General features: G+C 38.5%; 1 protein-coding gene across 15 annotated transcripts in view; it reads right to left on the reverse strand.

Annotated features, from left to right (window-relative positions):
* The window catches only part of PDE4D (phosphodiesterase 4D), a 739244-nt gene extending 727529 nt beyond the window's left edge, over positions 1-11715 (reverse strand). For 2 of the 15 annotated variants that reach the window (XR_008618059.1, XM_055086577.1), the window contains exon 1: positions 11262-11699. Coding sequence is in view for 14 of the 15 variants with exons in the window: in XM_055086577.1 (XP_054942552.1) it covers positions 11262-11527 (266 nt within the window). In the remaining variant the exon portion in view is untranslated. Of the gene's footprint in view, positions 1-11261 lie in introns of all 15 variants that reach the window. The other 13 variants (XM_055086574.1, XM_055086576.1, XM_055086572.1 and 10 more) reach the window with 11 other exon arrangements.
* Positions 11716-19094: the final 7379 nt, after the last annotated feature.

A 19094-nucleotide genomic window follows, 5' to 3' on the forward strand; every position in this document is an offset into this window, starting at 1 on the left:
ATGAAGTAAGGAATGAATTTGTAATAGTTCCATTTTATGGATGCACTTACTTGTGACCTGTAGAGTTTAAATGATACCCCTGGGATCTCACAGTAAGTGAGTAGCAGAGTTGGACCAGACAGTACATTTTGGAACCTCTTTCTGTATCACAAGACTATGCTAGGTGTTAGGAATATACTAGTGAATAAAGTGAAAGCTTATCCTCTAGATCAGTGGTTCTCAACCAGGGACAATTTTGCCCCCAGTGGACATCTGGCCATGTTTGGAGACATTCTGGATTTTTACTACAGGATGGGTGTGACTGACATCTAGTGTGTAGTGGCCAGGGATGCTCCTTACAGCCCACGTGCACAGGACAGCCCCCATGACAAAGCATTGCCTTGGCGCATCGAGGCTGAGAACGTCTGCTCTGGATTCAGCTCCAGGATGATTGACTGTGAAGAATCTATAGGAAATAATACCAGAGAAGATTGTGGAGATGAGTTTGCAGCTGATGACAGAGACTTAAACACCAAGTTGAGGAGCATAAATTTTATCCTGTAGACCAGTGATTGGCAAACTATGACCAGTAGACCAAATCCAGCTCTCAACTGGCCCCCCTCTCAGATCTGCTGTGGGTGAAGAGCTGGCTTCCTAGATGTGACCTGGGCAGTTGTACCAGGCCTCACTCTCAGAAGTGCCTTGTGTGGGACTGAATGCTCTGCCGTTGCCTTCATGAAATTCTTATTACCCTTTTGAACGAGAGTTTCTGCATTTTCATTTCACACCGAACCCTGCAAGTTAGGTAGCCGGTCCCATGTGGGTGTTCTAGTCTGGAAGTAAATCCTCCATAAGATTACGGAGGTGCACAAAAATTGGGCTGCTAGCTTACCTCAGCTTTCACCTATTTGCACAGAGATCCTCACCGTTTTAAAAAGCCCATGACTGTGCCCTTTGGAAGCAGAACTTAGAAACTGCCATTAGCAGGTATAGCAGTTTTCCATAGAGCAGTTCTATGCTTCTTTGCATCTCTGCAGCTACCAGGTAGGAAATTAATAATTATAGGGTGATAAAAACGGGGTACCAACACCTGACTTTCAATTGGGTAACTGAAATCACCCAATCCAAGTTCAGTGCATTTACCACCAACTAAGGGATTCAGACCCAAAGAACCCCTACAAAAACCGAGGTCTTTCTTCCAACAGTGGAAGTATCAGTGGTTCAGGACCACTGGGTTGATACATTAGAGAATCTGATGCACCAAGATGGTTTTAGGCATAAGGGATGTCATTTACTGAATTTAAAATGTTGAATTAAATAATGAGAAAGTTATTTCCTTCCCAAATCCTTTCAGTCATTCTTATTACCTGAAGGAGAAGGACTTAATCGGTCTTTCACATCTCTACGTTACTTACTAACTGCCATTTTTAACAAAGAGAGAGCAGACCTCAGACTCAGACCCTCTAGCAGGTCATAGTATCCAGTTAAACTTGAATCTATTTAGCTTTTATTCATTGTATTTTTGTTCAATTATCTTCCATGTATGATAAATGACACTGGTTTCCAATTTATAGTAAGGATATAAAGCTTCATTTTTAAACATATAGGCCTTTAAATAAAAATATAAATCAACTAAAAAAAATTAAATACAACACTGTACAAATGACCCACAGATGTACCTTAAACTGGGAAGGTGATACAGCAATAAGTGCACCGTTAATGACACGGCTATTGCTATTGTAAGAGGGCTTTATCAAAGAAGCCTGGTCCTATTCAGAGGCGAGCCGTATATTCCGCCTTGTGGGTCAACCGCTTCCAATTCATATAAGTTTTAGTTATTACTACCCATAAATCATACACTGTTCTATTTGGCACACACTCAGTAGAAAGTCATAAAAAAAATCACACTGCAAAGTAAAACAAATACTATAAACCTAAAGAAGGTAAACAGTAGAATGATAATCCAAATAACCTTATTAGGCAGAAAGTTGCTTTATTCAAAAGGTCAACAATACACACCATTTATAAGTATAAATGTGAAATCAGCTATATAAGAAAATGAAAAAAAAACCTAATAATAATATACAGAGGAAGCCACTTTATTTTAATGATAGCTAATTTGATCTATCAAATTATGAGATAGAGGGCTATCTCATAAGACTAATGGAAAGGAGATCGGTTGGTTTGAAATTACTGCAAGGTAAAAATGCGTATGAACTATGGACAAAATATTTACATTAAAATAACCTGCTAGGGCTTCCCTGGTGGCGCAGTGGTTGCGAGTCCGCCTGCCGATGCAGGGGACACGGGTTCGTGCCCCGGTCCGGGAGGATCCCACATGCCGCGGAGAGGCTGGGCCCGTGAGCCATGGCCGCTGAGCCTGCGCGTCCGGAGCCTGTGCTCCACAACGGGAGGGGCCGCGACAGTGAGAGGCCCGCGTACCGCAAAAAAAATAAAAAATAAATAACCTGATAAATCTCTTGAAAATTTTTTTCTGTTATTCAATTTTACTTATTCTGAAGATGTACCTTGGAGAAGTGGTACTTTGTTTCTGTCAGTTCAAATTTCTCCAAATTTCATACAAAAAAAACAAACAAAAACTGCGCAGAGTGTTTTGGGGATTTTGTTTGTTTCAAATTTCTCCTCAAAATCTTGGCATTTCTTTTATGAGCGTAAGTCTTGTATTATAATTGAACCACTATGAATTCTAAGAAATAAGAATTAGTCATAAGAGTTTAACAAGCTAGTTATTCAGTAATTTACCAAGAATCATAAATATATTTACATATTTTTTCAGAAAAACAACAGGCATAAATTATTTTCAAAGTATAAACTAAAAATTATTAAAATGCGTATATTTGACAATGTCATATACCGATTCATTCATGTATACTAGAGTCAAATCATACCCGTCTAAATGTGTGTACACCCAGAACACACACTCACACACACAGAGCCGTGGTGACAAAGTCCAAACAAATGGTTAATCATTGCGTTTGAAACTTCTTTCCACTATGGCAATCAAACACGACATCACCAGGACTTCTAGGCTGGAAGGCTATAGATCTCCCCAGGTGTTCAGCATAAGAGCCACAGCAATTGAGGGTATGTTTCTCAATTAAACAACAAGTATTCACTAAATATATATTATACAGGTGGCACTTGGCCCCTCACAATGGATACAAAGATTGATGTATGTGAGGGTTCCCATTTTTTAGGAACTTAGAGTCCAGCTGCACAATCAAAACACACTCATGAAAAAGAAGACAGCATAAGACAGAAAGCGTTAAATAAATGGCAACACTGCGCTCTCAGAGTTCAAGGACAGATCTCACCAAATGAAGTAGGCAATTTGGCCCTGTACACATTTGCTCCTGAAAACCCAAAGTCGAGCCATTAATCCCAATGTTTTCACTTTCTTTCCTCTCATTAAACTTTACATTTTGTTTATGATATACTGGCCCAAAGAAAGCAATCTCAGAAATGCCCTTTTAAAGAAGACAGATAGCATGTACTTATGGTCCCAAAGATATTTCCATTCTGAAAGCAGGTATCTTGTTAAGTCAAAGAGACCATTCCAAAATGGGGGGACTGGGCAGGAAAGCTGGCGGATGACTAGAAGGAGAGTGTTTTGAGGTCAGATGGGCTGTGGTCCTCCTGTCTGGCCACCCGGTCATTTGTAGTCAGCCTGTGAGTCAAGCCAGCTCTGGTTACCGAGCAGTTTGCTGCTCTGTTGCTTAGTGACTTGAGCCTGCAGACCATCATTTCCAGCTGGCTCTTCTGGAACCGAACCTTAATAGATTTCTGACTTAATCTTTTCTTTAGAGCTCAAGCCTTTCATGCCTTTCTCTCTGAATCACTGAAAATAAAATTATCTCTGATTGGTTTTGTCTTGATGCCAGTCTTAGTCTAAAACTACTCTAAAACAGAATGTTTTCTGTTGACCTGAAAACCGTCCTTCATCAAGGACATATATTTCTCCTCCACACACACATATTTTTGTCAAGAAAAAATGTCTACATTCATACAAGCCACAGGTGTTAAACAAATAAACTGAGATTCCACACTAAGAAAGGGTCTGTTCCTACCCTTCTGTTAACTAACCACCATTCTGTGAAGTCATCGAACAGTCACTGTTGCAGCTTTGATATACAAGCTGGGTAGGGAAATAAATATGAATGTGATTCTTAGCCCAAAGGAAGGTAATGCTGAAGGAATACACGGTGGAGAGTTAGGCAAACCTGAGTTTAAGTTTTAAGTCAACTCACTTCATGGCTGCATAGCTGAATGATCTTGGTTATGTACCAATTTCTCTGGCCTTGGCATATGTATGTGTAAAATACAGCTAATAATACTTAAATTCAACCGTGTTTGTTTTGAAAGGTTAATGTACATAAAGTATCTGACATACAGCAGGAGCTAAATCATTATTGGCTATGTTATAATAAGTCTAAGATTATAAAGTTATGTTATTATGAACCTAAAGTTTTTAGTCCAAAATGAAATCAAACAATTTGGTCTCATATCAACTCAAGATCTCATTTTGAAAATAAGTACTTCATTTGAAATAGCTGGACAGCATTTATGTCCTTAAAATTGAACATGAAATGATTTTTTCTTGTTTTTTATATATAGTAGAAGAGATTGGTGTGTTAAGATGGTATATAATTGAAGATACAGTAAAAGAAAATTTTAAATTTGAATTTTTATTATTATCTACAGATTTCCACATTTCCCACCCCAAATCATGGCTTCCAGATGGTGGCCTAGAGTCAATACCACCAATGCTTTCATTCTGAAGGTCCTGCAGCCTTTTTATGAGCCACAGAATTATTAAAGCACTCTGTCCCCTGTTTTTACCCATGAGGCATACACCTCACTAGCTTACAACAGCAAGTTGGAACTTCTTTTTAATTACTTATCTTAAATGTACTGTGGTTTGTTATCACTTTGTAAATTTAATTAGTCAGTTTCTTACTTGTAAATATCAAATGCCTCTATAGCCATATGACTTATGAATAAAAAGTCTACAATTCAAAAACGTGGAGTAACTAAGGTCAAATATTAAGTGGCCGCAGAGCTGGAAATACATGGCTTCCACTATGCTAAACTCCTCACAGTTTAAAAACATGATTCTTTTCAAAAGCAAAACCATTAAAAAACAACGACATAACTTTGCCACGCTGGTGACAATAAAGCTTCTTCCTGAAACTGCTACTTGAAGAACAATTTTGGTAGCTTCCTGTCTAAGGAAAAAAAAAAAAAGTGCTGAAGCTCTGAAGCTCAATCAATTACCTAACCTCACAGGAGCTTGTTATTTATAAAGAAATTTATATACAGAATAACTTTTAAAATTAACGCTATGATTTAAAAATTATTTTAATGAACTTTGAGAATCAATTTTTTACTTTCTTCTCATTCAGCATTTCTACCAACTTTATAAAAAAGACTGTGCTTTTGCCTGGAAGTAGTTTCACCACTAGTATTGACAGAATTGACTTTGGCTGGTACAGATACACTTAATCCCTTTTCTCTTTAAGATAAATGTCAAAGGTCACAGAAAGTACATATGAGTAATAAATTGCCATGTTATTTCATTGTTTTCTTCATTTTCCTCAGTAACTATTTGTCACATTTTTATTTTGTAATTTCTTAAATATCATAAAGGCAACTGACAAGTTTTTAAGATGAATATCTTCCTGGGCTCTTCTGATTTTAGGAAAGGCTAAGCATGCGTTTCAAAAGTCACAGACACCCTTAACCTGCAGTGCCCAAAGATTCCTGCGGAAGACACACAGCCAATTACACCAGAGACACAGCTAAAGACTCAGCCAACTGGCTCTACCTAACCTGCTGGCATTACTTCCTGTTGTGCGTCCCAGAAAATTTCCCCCCCGGAAACTTCCTCCCCACCTCCTTGTATCACACTATAACCACAGCCCACCTCTGGGTTCCCAGCTCCTAGGAGAGCACCAGCAATGCACTTCTCTGGGTATCCTCACCATAAGGGGCAGAGAGAAGATAACCTTAAAGTTAAGTCAGGCAAATGTAGGAGAGTTGGAGCAAAGAAGAAAGAGTCTCAAATACACCACCTAAATAATAGCTTTGAAAATCTACTTGGGTGTGTGTGGCGGTGTGTTCGTGTGTGACCTATAAACGCTCTAAGCGGCTGGATTTCTTCTTTAGAGGTGATAAAGGCTTTCTGGATCCTTCTGTAACTTGAAGAAAATTTATAGTGTATTTCTCTCTTAAACAACAACCATGAGAGCAACTGTAGTTGCTGAAGAAATTATGGCTCAAGGAAGCAAATGTTTACTTTTAAACATGAGCAATTTTATATCCAATGCCCAGTAAAGAGAAATTTATAATAAACAAAAATGATAGCCCCAAACACTTATCTAGCTCCCTGAAAATCTTTTAAGATTTTCTAAAAGTCTCCTGAAAAATGCCTTTCAAAAATCCACCTAAAGAAATTATTTTGTTGTTTAAGGACGTTACTAACTGCTTCTTCTACCTTTGGATATGTTGTAATTAAAAACACACACACATACACAGAAATTTTAAAGGTAAGACACATGGTATTGCCTGGATAGTATCTTGCCCAAAGAAATCCTACTGCGTAGTATCACTTACACACTCTAGAACACGTTCCTTCATTTGGTGCACAGAACCCAGTGTAAAGTAAGGAAAAAAAACTGAAAAATATAAAGATTTGCCTGACTGATTTTCCAGAAATAAACTTAACACTGAAAGTTTTCTTCACCAGAAATTCCGCTGAAGTTCACGTTGACATCAGAGGGAATTCCCTACTCTGATGAAAACAGTCTGGTCTATAATCACTAGACTACAAAGTACTAGACATTAAGTAAACATGGTAAAACAAAGTGATGAGAAGCATGAATACAAGAGGGTCCTAATATAACACACAGCACCAGATCGAACACCAGTGTTCAATGAACATTAGCTAGGGTTATAATTATTACTAAAAACATTGTCCCATCCACAAACAACTGACAGGGTAACCATTTAAAAATGTAGACATGAGCCTAAAGATTCAGGCCGAGCAAGACTGGATTAATGGACACATAATAAAGAAAATATTAGCTTATATAATGACCCTCATTAAGTGTCTTTCCCTGTGCAAAACACTTTAATTTACACATAATTGTACCTAATAAAACCACACCACCAAGTGGATATGATTACTATTCCCAGGAAATTGGGTAACAGAGAAACAAGCCTATGTTAAGCAACTTGTTCAAAAATCACACTAGTAAACGGGAAGTCAAAATTTAAACGTAAGTAATCTGACTTCTCAGATGCTTTCTGTCCAAGAGTCACACAGCACCTGGAGTATTGTATCAATTCAGTAAAATACTCTTTAAATGGGTTGTGAAAAGCCAAGTAAAGTCTGGTTAAGAACAACCAGGATCAACCTGATAACTATAGCATATAAACGTGAAATAACTTAGGGTGTTAAGAAAAGAGAATAATTTTTAAAAAGCATGATAACACTGATATTACAGATTAATGGGTGTGCCAAGATGAATAGAGCAGGATCCTGGCTTTCTGATGGGTTATTCCAAGCCTCTTGCCTTAAGGGCTAAGTTATGGAAGACGGGAGAGATTCAAGCTGTGGGGTTTTCAAAGCAGATCCAGGAGGGCTTCCCTGGTGATGCAGTGGTTAAGAAACCACCTGCCAATGCAGGGGACTAGGGTTCGAGCCCTGGTCCAGGAAGATCCCACATGCTGCAGAGCAACTAAGCCCATGCGCCACAACTACTGAAGCCCACGCGCCACAACTACTGAAGCCCTGGTGGCGCGGTGGTTGAGAATCCGCCTGCCAATGAAGGGGACATGGGTTCCAGCCCCGGTCTGGGAAGATCCCACATGCCATGGAGCAGCTAAGCCCATGCGCCACAACTACTGACGCCCACGCGCCACAACTACTGAAGCCCGTGCGCCTAGAGCCCGTGCCCCGCAACAAGAGAAGCCACCGCAAGGAGAAGCCCGTGCATCGCAACGAAGAGTAGCCCCCGCTCGCCGCAACTAGAGGAAGCACACGTGCAGCAACAAAGACCCAAAGCAGACAAATAAAAACAACAACAACAACAAAAAAAGCAGATCCAGGAACCAAGGATGACAATTACAAGGAAGGAGATTTCAACTGTATGTAAGCAAGGACTTCTCAGTCACTCGACTTGTCAAAAAATAGAATTGCTCTGTATAATCCTCATCCAGGAGGTATGCAGAGATGTTAAAGGACCAGTCATCATAGGTGTTACTCTATGAATTTAACTATGGTATAGAGGGTGAACCAGCAGCTGTTACTGCATTGTGACTGACATGGGTGGGCTGTTCACCAGTTTTACCTTATTCCTGGCAACGTGGCTGAGATAGGTTTCCCAGCCTCCTTTGCAGTTATATGTGGCTACAGGACTGAGTTCTATCTGGGGAATACTGGGATAAGTAATGTGTGCACTTCTAGACCTGCCTCATAAAAACTCACGAGTGTCATCTTCTGTGCTCTCTCCCCGGATTCAGCTGAGCCTGGCAAACTTGGAAACCATGTGTTACCAATAGAAGAACCGCAAGATGGTAGAACCTGGGGTCCCTGAATTACCCCAGGGCAGGCTAGCTCCCCACAAGAAGCAGAAGCAAGAAATAAACATTTACTGTGTCAATCCACTAAGATTTGGAGAGTATGTTGTAGAGCAAAATGTTTACCTGAACTTAATCAGATGCCTTCCAATATGATTTTTTCTACTGTAGTGTAAATAATTTGAAACCAAGGAACAGCTCTTGTTCAACTTTGTGATCAGTAGGTACAAGCTAAACACTTTGGACTCAGTAGGTATTAAATAAATGCATATCGAATGGAAAGGAATATCAAGTATAGGAACCAACATTCTGAGGCAGGAACACACATGGTGTGTATTTAAATGGCTGATCATTTAATTTAGGAGGAGGGGAGGATTTGACTATGGTTGTGGTAGTAGCAGCAGTTTAGATAGCAAAATATATATATATATAAGCAGCACAATTTGAAATAAATTTTTAAAATTCAGGATCATGTTTAGTCCAAGTAATGAAAGCACAGATGGAACAATATTTGTCGAAAGATGCCTGTGGATATTATGAACGTCTCGCGGCTTGTTGAACCAATAAGGAAAATATGAGGCACTCTTTCCAACTCCCTTGCTGGACGCTTTTTTATCCATGAGGGATATTGTCTCCCCTTCGTTACTGAGAATTGGTATCATGATTTTTCTTTTTCATGTCCATTGCTCTTTTGATGCTTCCCTCATCTGCTGGAGACCTGATACACCACAATGAAAGATCGGCAGAAATTGTGACCTTGGAGTTTCTCCAAACAGCATCAGAAAAGGAAGTGCCAGAAATTTCAGAAGAAAGCCTGTTTTCATGAGATTTCCTGCCTTCCTTACATCTCAACATGTCCAAATAGTTCCGATAACCCTCAGTTGAACTCGAGGTTGCTTCACTCAGATAGAAATCGAGTGTCTGAGTGGAGGCTTACTCATTTAGCAACAGGTACAATTTAGGAACTATAATTAAAAAGGCATCTCAACCAAAAGGGACATTGCATACCAAAATTCTGGCCCTGACCCTGTCTGAACTCCAGCCAGCTTTCCTGCTCTGGCATCTGATGCTCTGTCTCAAGCCGTCCCTCTCCTCAGAGCATCTCCTAGTGTTCATCTATGCCTTTCATTCACTGCTTATCTCTGACAAATTCTTTCAATAGTATCTTCCTCAGAGAGAAGTCATCCTTTTCCATCATTTCTTTAAGACTGAAAAAAATCAATGTTTGCCTTACCCCTCTTATGACCATTATATCTAACTAAACTTAGAAATGCCACTTAGTTAAAATCTTGGGGAAAATAAGAACTAAACTTAGAAATGCCACTTAGTTAAAATCTTGGGGAAAATAAGAACACTTCCCTGATCAGAGATCTAGCTATTTAAAACGACAATTCTGAGGTCAGACATTTCTTTGGGTGGGTCATGCCTTTTATTTCCTTTGTTGCCTATTTTCATCTATGACATGAATGCATTCCTGGGTAGGGCCATGTGGCTTAAGCTTAGATTTTGATTCTATTTCTTGCTGCTTCTTTCCTAGAAGTCTTGATTCTGGTTTTGGGGGGATTTTTGTTTGTTTGTTTACTTGTTTTGGTTCTAATTTGTTTTGTTTTTTCCATTCCTGGCATACTCTTTCGTATTCTATGGAAAAGCTGTATAAAAATCATTCAGTCAGTTTCTCAACTAACATACTCGTTATCTTTTTCTGCTATACCTGTTTTCTTCATCATAATTAATATTCATTTTGCCAAAATGTGGAAGTAGTGCATAGAACCTTCTACTGCCTAAAATTAACCAACTGTGTATCACAGACCCCTCTTTCTCTGATCATAGCCTGAAATTGCCTCTTTTCAGGCAGAAACACCATAATAAGCTCACACAATGATTTATTTTAATATTTGTTTTTACAAGAGCATGAACATATCAAGAATCGTCTAGAAACCTACGTGGTACCATATGCATAAAACAAATTCACCTATTATATAGAAGATAAAAACATTCGTAAAGAAAATAAAAATATTGACAAAATAGTCAAAGAATTCAAATTCAAAGAACACGGCAATATTACCGAGTATCAGCCTGCAACTTTCTGCACGGCATTCCTAAACCCACTGAAAAGGCACGTTGAGATTACAAATATATTAAAGTCAGTAGTTAGGAGGGGTTTTACTTGGACACACCATTACACACATACACACACCCACACTCCATACACATCTCTGTTTAATTGGGGAGCATGCAGAAAAGAGAACAAACTATGATTTTCCTCCTCTCCTTTCTGGTCCTTTCTTTCCTAGGCTGTTGCAGGACCTGGCAGGGCTAGTAGCTTAGGAATTCAAAGAAACGCCACCACATCGGTATAGGAAAAAAAAAAAAAAAAAAAAAAAAAAAAAAAACCTGCATTCTTATTTGACATCTGGAATTCAGTTTTCTTGTAGGAACTTGCAATAGGAATTGAACTTTGAGAACCACCCACCTCAGAGGTTCCTATTACCAATCTCAAGGATTCCTGCCCTGACTTGGACATCTGTGGGATTTATTAAGGTAGATTACTTCCGATAAATCACGGGTCAGGAGTGAAGACGAAGACGCTCCCCTCCCTAGCCCTAAAGTGAAAGGCGGGAGGCGCAAAAATCACCCAGGGGCACCTGGCCCCCATGTCTGATAACCCGTGCAAACCTTACCACGTATGTGCCACTGTGAACCGCCGCTGTTTGGGTATGTTGCTACTGAGAAGCATCCTGCGCAGGAGCCTGGGGGAATTTCTCGGCGAAATCACCGGTGAGAGCTTGGGAGAAACCGATTTCCTTGCTGTCTTGGACTTCTCGTGCTGCAACAGGTTTTCCCGCAAGGATTTCACAAGATCCTCGTTCAGCCAGGGGTTTGGACAATGCGGATTATCCACTTCAGGGACTGTTAAGGTGTCCGGGCTTGCCGTCTGCTGAGCCATTTTCCCGGTCAACTTTGTACAGTTGGCAACGATCCAGGGCAACGTGGTTCCCTGGCCTCTTTCCAGTGATTGCCTTCCTCGGACTCTCGGGGAGATGTCCGGGGAAGCAGGTCGGATCGAGCCGCTGCTAGTTCATTCGGTCGCCTGACTCAGTCTCTCGGCGGAGACTGGGCCGGGAGTAGAGGAGGCGAGCGCACTCCAGGGCGGAAGCCTCTTGAACGTCACCTCTCCTCTGCCGATCCCCTGCCAAAGATCACCGCCGAGCTCGCAGGGCACAGGAACATGGAGGGAAGCCACGGCGAGCGAGGCTTTTGTCAGCGCTACAAGGCAGCCTGTTAAACTATTGGAACTAATGCGCCGCAGCTGCTCCTGTGACTGCTTATGTACATAAAAAGTCCTGGGGGGAGGGCTTAACCATCAGATGCCTGATGCTGGTTGTTTGGCTAGTCTTTCCATTTGCTGATTCCTGAATCCAAAGGAAAGAAAAACTTTGAACTTGACCTTCCTCTCCCGCAAGGTCTATTTATCTCCCTTCAGTCCGCGTTCATAAAAGAAATTGCTAGTCCCTGGTTTTTATAAGGAGAGAATAAACAAACATGAGCTAGACAAGGAGAAATACATCCCTGTTGGCTAAACTCAATCTGATGCACCGTATAAAACAAATCCCAGGAGAATAAAATGAACTCTTTCTTTTCCTCCCTCTTTCTCTCTAGTTAGAAACCAAACAAAAGGTTTCAAAATACCTGCATATGGAACACATTACAGGTTGTTTTGTGTTGTTTAGACTTGCTAATGAAGACCCTTTCAAAGCGTGGAACAACACGGTTACATACACGAATGGTATTTGTTATCTCTTTGCATTTAAACTGATGATCCTCCAGAGGAACAGATTGTTTTTATAGGGAACTAAAAATGATTTTAGAGTTTCAATTATTGCTTATGGTATATACATTTTTATTCAATTATAGAAGAAATAAATCTAGCTTTCCATAGTTATTTCCTTAAATGTTTTTAATATAAGATTTTTATTCATGGTCAGAATAGCTTCAACAAACTTACTCAAAGGAGGTTTAAAATAAAAGAGAAGATATTATTTCTTACCTGTCTAGTTTGCTACTGGAGAAAAAATGTAAATATTACAATAATTCAAGTAAGTAGGTGATAAGGCCTGTTAAATCTCATTATATGGACACCAGAGTGTAAACATTAGAACTGAATTTGGAAGGGAATCCAAACCTTTGATTATAGATGTCCCCAGCAGCCTAGTGATGCTACAGACAGCTCAGGATTGAAATCAAATCACATATCTCACGATCTAAGAAAATATTTTTTAAAAATTTAAAACACAGTAACTTAAGAAGGAGTTAGGAAATGCAGAATAGAATAGTCTGACTGAATTTTTTTTTGGTTTCTATGATTACTATTAGGTCAATTCTAAGAGTTCCTCCTACCGTCTTCCCTGGTTGTTCCACCTTAAGTTTTCATTTCTTGCCTTTAAAATGTTACAGAAAAGGATACTCTGATGTTCTGTTCACAGAAGCACAGGGTCACCACTTGGTGTACCTATAATAATTTAATGAGACACATGTACCATGACTTAATCAGAAAATTTGTTTTATACACACACGCACACTTAAGTAATAATTAAAATGAATAGCCAATTTCTGTAAAATGGGCTGAGGGCCTGACAATTACATTGGGAGTTGTGCAAAACAGGTATGTGTAAGCGTGCTTACCCTCAAAGAGTTTATAATTCAATGGAAAGGACTACACTATGCTCAGAAAAAGACACCAGAAGACCTAAAAAGTGAAATTATCAGGGGCAGAAAAATACAGTGAGAATGGCGTACATAAGTAAAGAGGTAATGCTGAGTTGCAGTAAAGCTTGAAGAGGGGAAAGATCAAAAATTAATGGAGGGGCTTCCCAGGTGTCACAGTGGTTGCGCGTCCGCCCGCCGATGCAGGGGAACCAGGTTCGCGCCCTGGTCTGGGAGGATCCCACATGCCGCGGAGCGGCTGGGCCCGTGAGCCATGGCCGCTGGGCCTGCGCGTCCGGAGCCTGTGCCCCGCAACGGGAGGGGCCGCAACAGAGGGAGGCCCGCATACCACAAAAAAAAAAAAAAAAAAAAAAAAAATTAATGGAAAGGAAATTAAGAAAGAAGTGCACTCCGGATGAGGAATTAGAATGTGCAGTTCCAATAAAGAAGTAAGCAAGTTTTGTTCAAAAAGAAAAAAAAATTGAAATCAGTAGGTATAAACCCTGTTCAGGTTTGTAGAAATAAAAAATTCAGATAACAGGATAAAGTGAGAAAAAAAACAGTAGGCAGTAAACTGACATGGCAAAAAAAAGAAAGAAAAATTTCCCACTTTCTAAAGACTTAGTTTCATTCAACAAACACTTGTGGGCATTTATTTTGTGCTAAGAACTATATCGAGTGCTCTAGGATATTTAAAGGTTAGTCCCATGCTGTCCCTGCCCTCTAGGAGTTTATAATCCAGTAGGGCAGATAAAGTGCAAAACAATTGACATGACAAAGTGTAGCCCAGGTACCCAGAGGAGAGCCTGGAAGCTGAAGATATTTAAATGCCTGGCTCTAAGTAGAGAAAAGTGATTCTCAGTGACCAAATAAAGGGATTGATATGACTGAGAATGATATAGGAGCTATGTTGGGAAATTCATTGAGCTCAGAGAATTCTAGGTTCTATTCTTGCTTACAGTGACCTTCCCTTAAGAGGAGTAAAATATTTACACGCTAATCTTCTCATAATTGGCATGCCATGTGGATGTTCAAAGAGACTGGGCACTTTGTGGATGATCACAACTAAGCTGAAATAGAAGATACAACACTAGTCTATTAACCAATTATTGAGAGTTGTGGTTAAACAAGGACTAAGACTGAAAAAGGTGTTCTGCAAATCTCCCATTGCTTGGTGCATGTTAAAGGGTTCCACTGTAGAAGCAGAATTGTCTACTTCTGTACAGGTGCCCATATTCTATCATTATTTGTTCAATTTCCTGACATCTAAAATTACCCTCCTGAATGCCTCCCAATGATTTATGGCATGCATGCTCCTTTTTGAAAATAAAATTAATTTGGTTTTGAGAATTCTTTGCCACCTCCTTGAAATAGCTTGAAAAACCCTGCAGTGTTACAAAATCATGCTTGAAAATAACTGCCTTAGGAAAAGCACACATTGTAAAGTTCTGAAGATAACCAGGTGGGGGAGGCCTGGATAAATTGGCAATTCTCTTTATAATAATGCAGAAGGTCAGAGGAATTCTTCCAACAGGAGGACTACACAGCTTGCTTTTTCTTTCTTTTTTTTTTTTTTTTTAAACAAAATCTTTTAAAAACTAGCTGCCAGAAACTTTTCCAAAAAACACAGTACTGTAAGTGACAGCCAAATAAGGCCTTAGATTTTAACAAGTGGAAAATTGAAAGTGGGAGAAATGTTTTGATAAAAGCACCCACGCCTAGAACAGCAGATAACATCTCTTAACTTAACAAAAGTTTTCCTAGATACCTTTTTGTGGATTTTCAAAATCTGTTTTTTTAGCTTCTTTGGAATCCTTGAAAGCATTTATTTAATTAATTATTCATAAGCAGCAAAACAAATAAGAAATAAGATTTGCACAGGTTCTGGGACAACGACTTCAAAGCATGCCTTTGCCCAGGTAAGATCAAGCAAGGCTGGATTTCTCACAACTGAAAGGGAGCAATGGTACAGCTAATTCAAAAGAATGGATACATTAAAATGAGTTATACTTGACTATGGAATGCATTGTATGTTTCTCCCAACCATGTTTTAGTTAGGTAAATAGTGCGTTAAAATGAGACTGCTTTTTAAATTGTCCACAGGATGTGGTCCATGGAAATGATCTGATAATGGGAGAGATTATGTTGTCTAGCAGTTAAGAGGGTATGTATGGAACCCAAAAGCATGTTTTGAACCCCAGCTATGATACTTACTAGCTGTGTACTTTACTTGTCTATGGCTTAGTTCCTCATGTGTGAAACAGAATGAGAATAATAGCTATTGCATAAGAATGCTGCAAAGATTGAATGTGTTAATACCCATGATACAAAGTATATGAAGAGTGCCTTGTACAGAATAAACACCCAGTAAATGAAACCTGCCACTAACTGATACAAGGAACTTACAGAAATTTATTTACATGTAGTAGATACCAACTATGTACCAGGTATTTTGCATTTTCTTTCATTTAATTCTTGCAATAACTCTCAGGGTGTTATTTCATTAACACTGTTTTACTGAAGAGGTCATAAGGAGGTTAAATAACTTACCCAAAGCCATTAGTTCAACAATGCACAACGGAGGTTTGTCTATGAAGTCCCAGGGCCTCTTATTTCAACTCTGTATCAAACCACCCCGAAAGGAAAGCTGATTTAATATTTTAAATCAATGATGAATATTTCTATGGAAAATAGTAGAAATCTGAGTGCCCTGAGCTCTTGGTTTAGTTAACACTGAATTCTGTCCTTGGCTTCACTTGGGACATATATGGTGACAGCCTGTGAAGCCTGCCAAGTTATGAAATAATTACAAAGACATGGTATTCAAGTGAGGGCAGCTTGAGGTGGAATTCCTGAGTGTTTTTTCATCTATATGCCTGTACTTCTTTGATATGAACGCGTTTTCATTAAACTCCATGGTAGTTTTCCACTTTACAAAATAATATATTTGAAAATTATTTTATTTTATATTTTCAATGTGATTATTTTTTATTTTGAATTTATATCCTTATAAATTCTGATGACAAAATTATATTATCCCCATATCTAAAAGCACATCTGAACATTGTAGAGTAGGGCTTTCAAATCATCATTATCATTGAACATCTAGTAGGTACTGGGCTGGTTGGCAGAGATTAAAAACAGTAAAGTATCTATTTGAAAATAAAAGATATATACAACCCCTCCAACAGAGAAAATAAATGATAAATATCAAACTAATAATAGAAACAATCAGTGCCTCAAAGATTTAAATGAGTAACCTATATATGTCTAGACCAGTGGAAAATAACTCAAAGAAGAAGCAGGACTTAAATTAGGCCTTAAAAGAAAGTACATGTGGAAGAATAATAATAAGATGTTTTGGGGAGGTAAATAGTCTAGCGGAGGTGAGAGGTGTTGGATTTGTAGACTTCTATGGAAAAACAGTAAAATTTATGTATTTTGGATGTAGCTAAATAATATACAGAGAGATTCAAATAAGATTAATTTGGTGGCAATGTGTATTATAATTTGGAGACGGATGATTCTGAAGACTGCTTATTGTCACAGTTCTGTTTCAATATAAATTTGTGTAGAAATGGAAAGATAGGAGCTAATCACATAAGAATTAGAAGGATTTGTTCCTTGGCTATACATGAACATTCAGGTCAATAAGGAAGTCAAAAATAGATTAGATTTTTCTTAATCAATTATACATTCCATCTAATTAAGTGTGGGTCACCTAATTAATCATCAAAAGGCTGTTAAGGTGAAAGAAAGGACCTGGGGTTTGTTGAACAAAAGAAATATAACTGCTTGATTTATATTAGAGCTATATTTTGAGCAGACAATGTCTTCTTCCAAGCTCAATTCATTTTAATAAAAAGACTAAATGGGTTTTGTTACTAGATTAAATCTAGTTAAGTGGGCTTTTTTTCCCCCCTGGATTAAAGCTAAATGTTAGGGATCTATCTATTGAAATAGTAAGCTAACATTTAATTTGAAAGAAAAGTTACCATTTTATAGGGCACAATTTATACCAGCAACATAAACACAGCATGTTTGTTTTATTTCTGAGAAAAAAACTGCAACACAAGACTCAAGACTTTCCTTTTCTCCTGATATGGTCACTTAAAAAAGCTTCCAATACTAGAACACAATTCCTCTTGATTACTCTGCTAAAATGAAACACTAGAATGCTCTCTCTAAGTATTAGTCAAACTTCAATAAAGACAATAGGTTTTGATGGCCACAAAATTTTAACAAAATATGTGATATTTCTGGGTCTTCTTTCAATGAGAAGAATAGCCAGGCATTTTGCCTTCAACTTGCAGACAAAAATATCCCCTATTCCACTATATCTATAGTGGATTATTCCCAAGCATACTGAATGACTGAGCAATTCTCTAGATTTAAGTGCAAAACCAACTACCCTAAGCACAAGCACTTTGCATCGTTACTTAATTTGGTGATCATAATCATTCTAATGAGGCAGGTACTACTACCTTCATTTTAAAGTTGAGAAAACTGAGGCGCCAAAATTAAATAACTTCCTTAGGGTCATACACACCTAGTAGGTAATAGAGTTGGGATTTTAAAGCAGATAGTCCAAGTCCAGAGCCCATGAATGTAACCACTGCACTAGACTGACTTTGTGTTTTTAAAAAATAAAAGTCAAGCAAATTAATAAAGAAACTCTTAGCAAAATGAATTCAAGTAACTTGATATGTGCAAACCTAATCTCTACAAAATATCCGTCACAACAGGTTTTGAAGTAAAAATATTTCCAAACCCCAATCAATGCCCATTAGTAATGGTATTTTGAGGCTCTGACAGATATTTCATCAAAACCGAAAGATCTCCGAACTCCCTCAAAATTGTCCATTGTATTGCAAACAATGGACATTGAATGGACAAAAGAACTTGGGTAGACTTTCAGAGTCTTTTGCTGTTTTTGTGCACATAATAGAAATGTTAGTGAACAAAATCCAACATGTATCCTAAGCTCAGAGGAATATAACACAAGGGTGATCTATTCAAAGCTTGACACCTCGGAACACATTTCCTCATCTCTGTTTTTCAGTCTCAGTACCCATCCCCCAATGGCCCCAGGAAAGGATTTTTAAAGTCTTTCTCTAGTTAGCATAATATAACTAGAAAGCCTCCCTCTGACCCTGACACATAACATCTGTTTCAGTCCTTCTGTTTTTTGGATATGGTGCTTAGGAAACAAAGTAGTGTATTTCACTGAACGTCCATAATTCAGAAGTTTATAACTGTAGCTGGAAATTTGTTTTTTAAAGTTTAACATATTTAGACAATGATCCTTCATAAGCAAATCGTGTTTTTAGGGATGACACTTTTCGTGTCTAACTGTAAGGAACCTTCTGAGACCTAGTCATTCATTGGGATGCTGTACAAAAGGCATCACAGAAACCACAGTTTTGGTCCCAGTTCTGTAATTAACTAGCTACGTCACCCTGAACAAGTTCATTCACTTTCACAGGAACTTAGTTGTCTACTTAAGAGTCCTATAACTTGACTAGGGTTTTATAATGCACAAAAAGAAAATTAGATGCTGTCTTCAGTGGCAAGTTTCAGTTGCCGTTGAAGAAAAACTGTTATCAAGTGTATCCTGAGGCACTATGTCCTCTTCCATTTGCATGTAGTGATGGTATGTGCCACAGATGGTGCTTTTAAAGGAGAAATGGAAAAGATAAATTTAATATTTACGAAATTGAAGATGGAAAATAAGAGTGTGCTGCACTAACCAGGTGCCTTACTAATGCTTTTATGGCCCTGAAACTTGAGAAAATTCCTTCCCTAACTAG

This window comes from Physeter macrocephalus, chromosome 8 (assembly GCF_002837175.3).
Source record: "Physeter macrocephalus isolate SW-GA chromosome 8, ASM283717v5, whole genome shotgun sequence".
Lineage (NCBI taxonomy): Eukaryota > Metazoa > Chordata > Mammalia > Artiodactyla > Physeteridae > Physeter > Physeter macrocephalus.